At 44.7% G+C, this 11,624-nt stretch overlaps 1 protein-coding gene across 1 annotated transcript; it reads left to right on the forward strand.

The window, feature by feature from the left end:
- The first annotated feature begins 6,073 nt into the window (after positions 1 to 6,073).
- Positions 6,074 to 10,833, forward strand: IL32 (interleukin 32). Its single transcript, XM_072634619.1, has 7 exons — positions 6,074 to 6,152; positions 7,211 to 7,295; positions 7,942 to 7,980; positions 8,390 to 8,440; positions 8,851 to 8,904; positions 9,845 to 9,904; positions 10,277 to 10,833. Exons 2-7 carry the CDS (start codon positions 7,281 to 7,283, stop codon positions 10,541 to 10,543), a joined length of 486 nt encoding a protein of 161 aa, XP_072490720.1. The 5' UTR covers positions 6,074 to 6,152; positions 7,211 to 7,280; the 3' UTR covers positions 10,544 to 10,833.
- The last annotated feature ends 791 nt before the right edge of the window (positions 10,834 to 11,624 follow it).

Consider the following 11,624-nt stretch of genomic DNA (forward strand, 5'->3'; position numbering starts at 1 on the left):
CGAGGTGAACCGAGCTATCTCGTGTATTTCCGCCTCTTCCCGTGAGAAACGTGATGGGAGAGAGATCTCCCTGCCCTCGAGATTGTCCCAGATCTGGGCACACTATTGTTATCTAACAGCACGGTATTTAGATGCAAACTGTGCGACTGGAGAGTTAAGTAGGATCAGGGAAGCCTGAAAGCTCTCTTAGCATGTGAGGAGCCAAAGAGGACACAAGTCTCCGCTCTTCCTCTTCTCCTTCTCTCCCCTCCCCCTCTCTCCCCGCTTGTACTTCTACTTCCAATCTCTTATTGTAAGATCTTTGCCTCCTTGGGAGATTCTTCTATCCCTCCTAAGGAAGAATCCCCTGCACTTGTAACTGAGACCCTGAAATAAAGCTCAACCCTTGTTCGACTCTGGAACGTCCTTTCTCTCATATGCGCACCCGGCGTGGCCAGCCGAAGACCTCGGGAGGTGAGGTAAGAAAGACTCGGGTAGCCCACAGGCCTCTAGGTCTGGCACCTGATGGTAAGCATTATTCTTCCTCATCAGCAAGGAAGGGAGGAAATTTCTGTTCACCAAGAAAGTAACCTTCTGTACTCTTATTTTTTTTCCTTTTACTGGGCATTTTCCCAGCCAGTGACTTGACTTCTGAGTTTTCTTTCCACACCCACCACCCCTCCAGATCTGCCCAGCCAGCACTTGGGGTCTGAGATTCAAATGCTGCTTCCCAGCCTCAGGGCTTTGGGTGGGGGCTGGGCTACTATTCAGTGTGAAATTAAGTTCAGGTGCTCAAGTCAGGGCAGGGCTGCTTCACGGGACTCAGTTCCCTCAGGGGGTTTATGCAGAGACCTTCAACAATGGATCTGGTCTCCTGCCTGCTTGGGGAGCCGCTGTCCCCTGCCTCCCCCACTGCTGCCTCCCAAGGGGGCCCAAGCCACGGGGACATCCCACTCCCCTGTTGGCCACCCAAAAAGACTCTCTCACCAACTCCTGCCACCTGTGGGTGGAGGGACATGCGTGGCCGCTGGAGATTCTGTCCTTGAAGCCCGCTCAGATCGGCTCCTCTCGGTGCCACGCAGCCAAGGCAGGGCTGGGCTCCGCTCCGGGTCCAGGGCACCACGAACCTTTGGTGTCTGTTTTCAGGGCTCTCTGGAACAGAAATCTCGTCCACTCCCTTGCTCTGTGGCTTCTGCTGCTCCAGAATTTGTTGGGAGGTCTTCTTTACAGATATTTTATGGGCTGTGGGTTCAGAGCTAGCATATGTGTGTCTTTCTACTCTGCCATCTTGGCTCCTCCCTAACAGATTTTTCAACTTGCAAAGCAGAGGAGATGGCCACATAAACATATATCTGAATACAACTAAATTAGATTTTCCTGGAAGGCTTCTTTTATGCAGGTGTTAATGAAGCTTGTCTTTGGAGCATGCCAAGATCACCTAACATGGAATGACTTCCAAAGGGGCTTGTCTGACCATGTTTATATCTCCTAAAATGGAGGTTTGTGTTTGTCCTTCATTCTCAAGGAGGACCATGACATCAGGGAGATGATGACATGACTTGCATTTGACTTTGATTTGAATGAGGGAGGGCTGTGCAAGGCCATCAGCCTCACTTGGTCCTCCAGAACCATCTAGGTCCAGTGACCAGATATTCATCAGGATGACTGGAGATGGCCCAGGATGCAATGGGAGACCCTGACCCTTTGAGGCTAAGGTCTTGTCAGGTTCTCACTTTGACTGAGGTCAGGCCCATTCAGTGAAGAGTCCTCTTGAAGTAGTTATTCAAGGGATGGCCCCTTTTATCAAAAATAAAAACAAAAACTGGTATGGGAAGACCCTCAGGGTTCCTGGGCTAAAGAGAAACTGTAACTGAGAAGGGAGGGGAGGAGAGGAGAGGACAGGAGAGGGGATGAGAGGAGGTGCTACTCATTCACAGGTTGTGTTTGTCCTTTGTTTGTCCTAAAAGGGCCAGGGTCTCCCACTGCATCCTGGGCCATCTCCAGTCATCCTGATGAATATCTGGTCACTGGACCTAGATGGTTCTGGAGGACAAAGTGAAGCTGGCGACCTTGCATAGCCTTCCCTCACTCAAATCAAAGTCAACTGCAAGTCATGTCATTATCTCCCTGACGTCATGGTCCTCTTTGAAAAGGAAGGACAAAGACAGCCTGTGAGTGATCCTCTTCTCTTGGGAGTATTAAAAGCCTGGGCCTTAACAACTTCCAAAAGACTAATCCTCTTCCCTTCCTCAGACACTGAGCTATGGTACAAGGAGGGAGAGGATAATGTATCTCATGTATTATGGAATATTTGTGTAAATCTAATCTGGTCATAGTATATATAATGTCCATTAGAGATTCTTTGCTAATATTTTACTTAAAGGTTTTGCTAAACATTTATTAAAGATATTGGTCTATAGTTTCTTAGTCTGTTTTCACCATCCCTGGCTAATGTATCAAGATCATTATAGAGATGTGCCCCATATCGTGAGGGCTGTCCTCAATCTGTAGCTTGGGAGTGATTTTGTATGGTTTGAGGGATCGTAGAAGAGACATTTCTAGGCTCTTCTTCAACCCTTTGCCAAAGGAGACTTTAATTCTTGCCACAAAGGGAAGCAGAAAGTTAGGACCAGAGACCCCTTGGCCACTCCACTCTCCTCAAAGACAGGAATTACTAGACTAGAATTATATCAATCTGCTCTTTTAAATATTATTAATCTAAAAGATGAAATTTTCAGGTTCAAGCTAACTTTTGATCACTGTTCATCACTGGGAGGAAACAATACCCCAAGTGTTATTATATCCAAAACTTGACCCCCTCTCACCAAATACCACAATGAAATACATAGCACATAGTCAAGAAAACCCATTTATCCTAATCAGTAGCAAAACAGAAACTAAAGAAGGTACACACAGGAGAAGGTATGCTGGACAATATAGAGTGAAGGAGCTCTTCCACTGGGAGTATTAAAATGAAAACCCCTGTATACCACTAAAGCAGAAAAAACCCCAGGTCCAAAAGGGGGACCTGGAATGAGGCCAAGGCTGATCACAGTTGACAAAGATTATAACTGAATTTATTGCCTGAGAAGAGGCTTGCAAGCTGGAGCAGTGAGACAATGTTGGCATTGGCTCAAAGATGAGAGGGAAAGGATGAGATGCTTATGCATAATTCAGGTGGGGAAGGGAGGTCTAGGGAGAAGGTATCTATAAATACAATACATCACAAAGCAGGAGGATTGGTGCTCTTTACCTTAAGTCAGGAATCAAGATGTCTGCTTCCTTTTAGATAAGTCAAAAACCAAGATATATCCTGTTTTCTCTGAGCTGGTCAAGACTGGTTTCAGCAGGCATCTCTGAGTTCTGTTAAAGTTTACTTTGCAAAGGATCACTGGTACATCAAGTGACCCTGGGCATCAGAAGTCCTCCTGATTAGCTAGTTGCTGTGCTACTCCATTGTCTGGGTCCCCTGTGAAAAGGAGAAGTTCTAGTATATTTCTTTATATTTTTTCCAGTGAGGGAGGAATGGAAAGGTAAGGAGAAATAATGCAAGGTAGCAAAAAGAAAAGAAAAGAAAGAAAAGAGGGTCATTTAGGTATCTTAACCATGCAGAGAAGAGAACAGAAGGAACAAAACCCCAGACAAGTCAGACAGCTTTTAAAATTACAGATGGAATTTATTATATTATAAAAAAGAAAAATAATAGAGACATGCAGTTTCATGCACAATCTTTCTCTATTCTATTATGTTATTGGTGATGGGGATGGAAATGAGAAACATAATTTGGACCAACTAGGGATTATTGAGTTCTCCCGCAGGGCAGTCTCCCTGGAAGGGACAAACATGAACAGTGCGCAATGTTTGTATAGGTTTCAAGAAGTGAGAAGCAGGCCAGTGCACAGGACAAAAATTAATTGGTCAAGGTTCCTATTATTGGGGTTAGAGACAGATCTGCTTAGGGTTAGGGAGTTTCTGTACAACAGGATAGGAAGAATGGGGCTAGACTCTTCCTTTGAATAGGGTGCATGACAGGATACTGTGCCATGTCCTATTTGGGGTCACTTGCCTTGCATATAATGGGAGAGCACGGATGGAGATGTGTGAACAAAGCAGAGTGATTCTTGAAAGGGAGTAGCTCTGGATCCACACTCCCAGCTGTGAGATTCTAAAATCCTGCAATTCACTCTATGTCCCATTTCATTTTCTCTGAAGCTGAGGGCTGCTTACTTTAGCCTTTCACTTCAGAGTGGATTCTGGGCCCAATGGCAGGGGAACCACAGGACTGAAGTAAGCTCTTCTAACTGTTTTTTAAAGACAAAAGAGGAGACATACCAACTACTGACCAGAGAGTTCAGTTTTGATACATGGGAAAATTGTAAATTGTCCTTTAAAATGCCATGGGTATTGGTGAATATCTGGGAAAAGAGGCAACATTACTTACTTCAATCAAGAATACGTTCTGCTCCAGTGCTCTGGCTGGGGGAGGGAGGAGACTGAGTAGCTGAACTTGACACAACCTTTCATTTCCTTGCTATTGAAAAGAAAGTCATGTGATTTGTAGTTATTATTTGGCCCAGTTCAGAGGCAAGTAGACTTGGATAAATAATTGTCTCCCATGTAGAGAGGATGGAATTTTTTCCACAGTATGTAGAACTAAGCATTTCCTTCCTATGGAGAGCAACACATTGCGTACAACATTCCATAATACAACTACAAGCAAAGGGAGTTGAGAAAACCTCCTTTACTGGAGTTATACCTGGTCGACTGGAGATACATCGGATTTTTTTGGATGTGATACTCTCTCATATTCATTCCATATCCCTGCTCAGTCAAGCAAGCCTATACTGTATAGGAGTCATCCCTGCCCATCCACCTGGGGACATTGTGACCTTCTGGTTTTTCAGTCAATTCAGTTGTGTCTGATTTTTCATGACTCCATTTGGGGTTTTCTTGGTAGAGGTAATGGGATGGTTTTCCATTACCTTCTCCAACTCATGACTCTGGGTAGGAGGTTGGGAGCCTGCATGAAATGGGGGTGTACATGGGCACTAATCCTGTCTCCCTGGGATATAGCAAGGAGGGAGGAGCTGAGGTGCAGAGACAGCACTATCCCATCTTCCCATAGTACCCTATCAATCCAAATGCTTTTTCCTTTATCTGGAAGTTGTTTACTTGTCTATGAAAAGCAGCATGGGAATTTGAAAGGGCGGGAGAGGGCCATTGGCAGCTCCTAACTGCCCTTCTGCCTTGGTGTGTTGAAGAAAATCCTTTTAATTTCTTTTCTTGAGTTTGCTTCATCGATCAGAATGAGAACCAAAAGAAGATCTCTTTGAACATACCAACACTATTATTTGATTCTGAACAAGTCATTTCTCTTTCCTAGCCTTGTTTTCCTCTTCTGCAGAAAGACAGGACTGGAGAACTAGGTGGTGCAATGGATAGACTGTTGGCTTTGGAGTCAGGCAGACTTATTTTCCTGAGTTCAAATCTGACCTCAGACACTTACTAGCTGAGTGACCCTGTTAGCCTCAGTTTTCTCATCTGTAAAATAACCGCAGTAGGAAATGGCAAGCCACTCCAGTATCTTTGCCAAGAAAACTCCAAATAGGAGGGCTGAACTTCAGTACTTTCAATTTCTCCTAGTTGAGAAGTAATCATATGACTTGTAAGAATTGCTTATCCCACCCCCAAGCCTATTTGTATATACGATTGGCTAAATGGTAATAAGAGTAAATTGCTACAGACGGACTCAGGCTCTCCAGTAGAGGGCAGCACATTATATGCAGTCATTAGTTAAAAACTATATAGACGTGGAGATAGTAATGATGGTAAGAACATTAAATTAGCATTTAAATAGTATCTACCATGTATTAGGCACTTAACAAATGTGATCTCATTGGATCCCCACTACAACGTGGGGGTACATGCAGTTACTGAAGAAAGTGAGGCAAACAGAAGTTAAATAACTTGCCCAGGGTCACATATTTGAGGCCAGTTGTGAACTCAGGTCTTCCTGTCTCCAAGCCCAGAATTCTGCCCTGCGGCAAATCACAACGTGAGGTTTAAAGTCCCACCCACTTTCCGCTCCCTTTCCTGTTTTATACCCAAGTGTCTTACCTACTCTCCCTCTCACTTTTCTCTCAGAACGATCCAGAAGCCCACAGCTGGAAGAGGTGAGAGGAGAGACTGGGGAAATTCCTAGAGAGTGGGCTAGGGGAATCCTAGAGGTGATGGTTAAAGAGGAAGGAAGAGAAAAAGGTGCCCCAGAGAGGCAGAAAGGGGGCTCTGCAGAGAAATCAGCCTGGAAGTTGTCAGGGGAGGAGGGAGGAATAAGAAGCTGAGGGGTGGCGTGGGCTAAGGTAGGGGAGGATGGTGAGGACTGGATAATGCTCCCAAGTCTGGTGAAGTCCCATTTCCCAGAAGAAATCTGGGGATCGGCATGAAAGAGAATTTCAAAAACTGGATCTCAGTAAGTGTGTCTTGGCTTCAAGGAATCGCAGGGCTGCTGTAGCTTGCAATGTATGTAAGGTCAACGTATGACAAAAATTAAGCTGTGCCTTTTATTCATCCTCTTCTAACAGACATTACTTTGCTTCAGTTAATTGGCTGAAACATAATCACTTATAAGGGGCAGCTAGGTGGTGCAGCAGATAGAGCACCAGTACAGGAGTCAGGAGGATCTGAGTTCAAATGTTACCTCAGACACTTAACACTTACTAGCTGTGTGACCTTGGGCAAGTCACTTAACCCCAACTGCCTCATCCTGGGTCATCTTGAGTCATCCTGATGAATAGCTGGTCACTGGATTCAGATGGTTCTGGAGGAGAAGTGAGGCTGGTGACCTGCACAGCCCTCCCTCACTCAAATACAGTCAAGTGCAAGTCATGTCATCATCTCTCTGATGGCATGGTCTTCTTTGGCAACAAAGGATGAACACATAAGTCATTTATAATAAGTGAACAATTATTATACTGTAAGTTTGTTTTCTTGTGGTTAGTGTAGGCAGCCAGAATAGAGGAAGCATTTCCTTTGAACTTGTTGTTTTCATGTATAAAAGAAACCTTTTACAAAAATCTGATGGGAGTTGTATTCAGAAATATTTTTTTGTGTCCATCTCCCCTGCTTTGCAAGTCAAAAATCTGTTGACTAGAAACTGTGTCTGAGTTTTTTCATCCAGGGTTCACATCAACCTTAAGAGAAATCAAGAGTAACCCCTCTCCTTATCCCCCAGATCAGTCTCATCTTCCGACAGACCCTGTGTTTTTCCTCACACATCTCAGAACCCTATTCTCAGTCCCATCATGTGCTACTCCAAGGTAAGCCCAGGGGCCCAGCTAGAGTGGGGGCAGGAGGGAGGGATCATCTCTGGGAACCTCATGGCTGTGAGAAGGGGCTGCTGTATATCCCACTGGGCTCACACCCTCTCTCCCTCCCCCAAACCATCAGTCATCCTGGCCCCTGCTTTTGGGGTTCTGAGAGGAAAAGTGGGACTGGGGACTAAAGAAGAGAGGAGGTACTTCATGAATGGTGGATAAAAAGAATAGTAAGCTGAAGTGACATGTGTATGGTTGACAAGTGTTTCATATATGATGATATGAGAATATGTGTGTGACACAAGAAATCACTAGATAAGTGTCAGTGACTATCATTAGAAAGGATTATTGTAGGGGATCTTCTCCCCTCTTGCAGCACTGTAAGTGTGGCCATTCACGATTTGGGGTGGGGGGAGACCATAAGGACCCTTTGTGGGACCTGCTTTAGGCCCCACCAGGCTCATACTCTAAGATGTCACAGGTGGCTTCCCCACCCCAACTTCCACATGTGGAATAAGAGGGCAACTATGAGCATGTTCTGGGATTGGGGGTGCAGGGAGAGTTGGAAAGGGAAGCAATGTCACTTTCACTCTGTTTTACTAGGGAGAGAGACTGGGAAGGGGACTTAATCAGACTCTTTGTTCCACAGATCCCTGTCACATCAATGAAAGATTTAAGGCGCCGTATGGTAAGGCAAACAAACGTATCCCCTTATAGAACTTCACTTCTTGATCATGGAAAATAAGAATAAATAATTATGGCACCTCACAGGTGGAGAATACCTTAGAGATCATCTGGGATCATCACAGGATAACTGATTGAGAGGGAGAAGGAGGCATCATCACCTTCCACCATCTCAGTTTATAGTTGGAGAAATAGAAACAACAAGGCAAAGGAAATTTACCTAATGTGACAAAGCAAATATATTACAGGGTCTAGGCAGGATCGTATTTCTTCCCTGTCCCACTGTCCCCTTCCCTTACTCTCAAGTTTCCCAGGTGGGTAGGGAGAGTTTGGATGTTTGCTGCAGAGGAGCTCCAGGATCTACCTGTACCCCACCCCACCCCCAACTGCTGGCCTTGCTTTTCTTTTCACAGCACCAGACAGTAGACAGTTTTCTAGAAGAAGTTGAAAAAATGCCAAATCAGGTTGGTTTCAATTTCTCTCCCTGAGCCCAGGGCCCATCTGGATTCCTTTGACTTCCCTAGAGGTATTGGGATGGTTGGGATTTGGGGTAAAGGTGCTACCTGGCATGGCTACTGTAGCAGCAGTAGCAATAATATTATTATTTTGTGCATGGCATGAGACTTTTCAGAGCAATTCCACATTCCTGATCTCATTAGTGCTTCTTAACAGTTGTAATTATTATCTTCATCTTTATAGATGGAAAATTAAAACTCTGAGTGGAGTGATTTTGCCTAAGCCATTCCATTGAATTAGAGGAAGGAGCAGGAATTGTGTCCTGCCTGGTACCTTCATGTTATTAGGTAGGAATGAGGGAAGAAAAATGTGAGGAAGCTGGAGAAGGGCAGAATGAATGAAATTTTTCTCCAAACAGGATGATGATTCAACAACTGTGAACAATCTTCATCAACTCGCTTCTCAATACGAGGTAAGCTCAGATTTCCAAGCTCAGTTCTTTCCCCTTCTATCTTGTCATATCCTACCTTGTTTTTTTGAGGCTCTGGACTTACTCTCCCAAGCTATCTACACATCATCTGACCAGGATCCCAAAACGAGGGTACTGATCCCCTTCAGAATTCTAAGAGAACCTCTGAGCAGGTGCAGGTATCTTTCCAAGGCCACTGAATGGATCCCCTGTTCTTGTGTTCTCACCAGTAACAATCACCAGTTATGGGTAATATCTTCCTTATATCATTGATTAGCATCCCAGTATCACTGAACTAATTAAAACTAATTACTTTTTTTAAAAGGATATTTACTGAAAAGGCATAACAAGAATGGGAGGACTAGCCAATCTGCTCACCCTAGGGGACACACTCTCCCCTAAATACACAATCTGTTAGTGGGAGACAGGGAGGAAGACTCAGCTCAGACTTCAAGGAGCTACTACAACTATCCACCCACCTCCTTTACTTCTGAATGTGGCAGAGCTAATGGATGAGTTGCCCCCTTCTCAGGCAGCTCCATTCCTTGCCAGGCTGAATTCGACTCTTCAGCACAGTTATGGCATCTCACCTGGCCCTTCCATTATAATCTCATGCCTTTCCTGGATGTACTTTTCCCAGCCTCTTCCCTATGAGCTGAGAGCAGGCAGAGTTTGCTGTGCACACCAGGAATTGTGCTTGCAGGTCCAAAACCCCTGTCACACTGTCCCCAGTTTCATCCAGGGACTATTCAGGCCTCCTCACTGACATTAAGGGCAACTGAGAATTAGGACTTCTGGATTCTGTTCAATGACCTTGCTCTCTTCCTTCACCCTACTCTGCTTCCTCATGCACCCTGGGGGTTTGTTGTCTTTCCAACATGGGTGGGATGGGAGTGACTGAGCCTGCCTGCCCCTTACCTGCTGTTCTCCACGTCTTGTGTAGGAGGACATCAATAATCTTTTGATGGATACTGCTGATGCTGAAATTCAGAAACAAAATGAGGTGTGTCCCAGTCTCTCCAGTACTTGTGTCTATCTTCTCTTCCTGACCCAGCATCGCTGCCATGTCCCTTTCCTACTCTAGCCTTTTACCCACCAAAGCCTCTGTTATTCACTCTCCCTTTGTCACTTGCCCTGGACTCTACTGTCCTCTTGCCCTCTGATCTCTGTTACCTATCCCCAGTCAGGTGTATACGATGAAAATTGCCTGTCTGACAGAGGACTTGGGGGAAGGGTCAAGGAAAAGGAGGGTAAAGAAGAAAACTGTGACCTGAGGATAGGAGAGGAGGCCAGGCATGGGAGGGACAATGCTCTTTTTCTATGTCATTCAGCCCTGATACCATTAACCTGAGTTTTCTATGCTTCCCCTTGGGAGGACCATGCTGGGAATCCCATCTTTGAGATGTTGAAGTTGAGGCTGAAAATGAAGAATTTCGACAGTTCTTCTGATGAGCCAATAACTGGAGATACAATTCTGGAAAAGGCCTTGTGTGTCTGGGAGTCAATGCTGAAAAGGATCAAGAGTTGGTGGAAAAAATTGCTTGACTTTTTGAAGGAGATAGTTGCTGTCCTGGGGGAAATTGCAAATTCTATAATAGAGGCAGTACATAAAGTATGGAAGTGGTTGGTGAACCTATTTTAATTTCCCCCCATAGGAGGAAAAACTGCATGTCACAAGCACCTTGTCAAGCTCCCAGATTTAGGGTAATTTTAATTTTTTTCAAATTACAAACTTCACCAAAAACAGAGGGGGAAAGGAGGATTTCCATGTACACAGCAGAATACTAAAAGAAGCTTTCAGCTGTAAAGCTAAATTTCTATTTCATGGCATTTGCTTTTTTTTTAAAAGTGTGTATCCATTATATTGAGAGATCCCTCCTGACTATATATACTTCCTTCTGATTTCTGCATTAAAAAATAAGTTTCAGTGGTCTTCTTTTTCTGATGTTTTCCTCTAAACATCTAAGTTACTATAAGCCTTCTGTCCAGATTCGTTATCCTGAAGGACTGCACAAAATCCAAGCTTTGTGGCCACATTGGCAATGCTGGTTGGTTCTATCCTCAGAGTAGCAGACTCAGTGATCACTGTTAACACAAGCCACAGCAAGGAGGAAGTTGTGCTTTTGTAAGGTTTTATTTTGTTTTTTTAAAGCAAAGTAGATAGTAAATTTCCACAGGAAATTCAAACTGTCTAACGAACTAAAATGACAAGTTCAGCCTCAAATAACTGAGGGAACAGTTTTGGAGATATTAGAAAATTAGCCAGATAAAGAATCAAAGGGAAAGGATTCTAGGATGATGAGGGCGGTGTGGGAGGGTGGTAAGTTAGAAAACTTTGAGCTCTTGCTTCCACAGAAAACAAACCCAGAACACTGCCTCTGAGGGAATGCAGAAGAGTGGAAATAAACCAAAGTCAGGGTGAAGCCATAGTTCTCTACAGACAATCAAAGAAGACCCAGGAAAGACCTGGAGCTGAGGTTCCACTAGAGCCAAATGCAAACACCTCCAGGCCAAGTCCGTGGAATCAACAAACACCTAGCCCTGGGGGCAGCTGGGTAGAGAGGCAGCCTCCACCTTAGAAACTTTCACAGACAGTGTAAGGGGTCTGAGGGCTGAGTAGGAGAAGACTGAAGGACCTTCCACTGTTGAGGGACGCCAAGCACAGCTGTGCTGACCAGATGTGCCCTGGGTTAGGCTGCTACTGTGGGGAGAAGGAACTAGCA

The sequence above is a fragment of the Notamacropus eugenii genome, chromosome 1, assembly GCF_028372415.1.
Source record: "Notamacropus eugenii isolate mMacEug1 chromosome 1, mMacEug1.pri_v2, whole genome shotgun sequence".
Lineage (NCBI taxonomy): Eukaryota > Metazoa > Chordata > Mammalia > Diprotodontia > Macropodidae > Notamacropus > Notamacropus eugenii.

Excerpts from the sequence above, each read along its gene's own strand:
- IL32 (XM_072634619.1), top strand. Across the intron at positions 8,441-8,850 it reads TTGAAAAAATGCCAAATCAG|GATGATGATTCAACAACTGT; the intron begins GTTGGTTTCAAT and ends TTCTCCAAACAG. Across the intron at positions 9,905-10,276 it reads AAATTCAGAAACAAAATGAG|GACCATGCTGGGAATCCCAT; the intron begins GTGTGTCCCAGT and ends TCCCCTTGGGAG.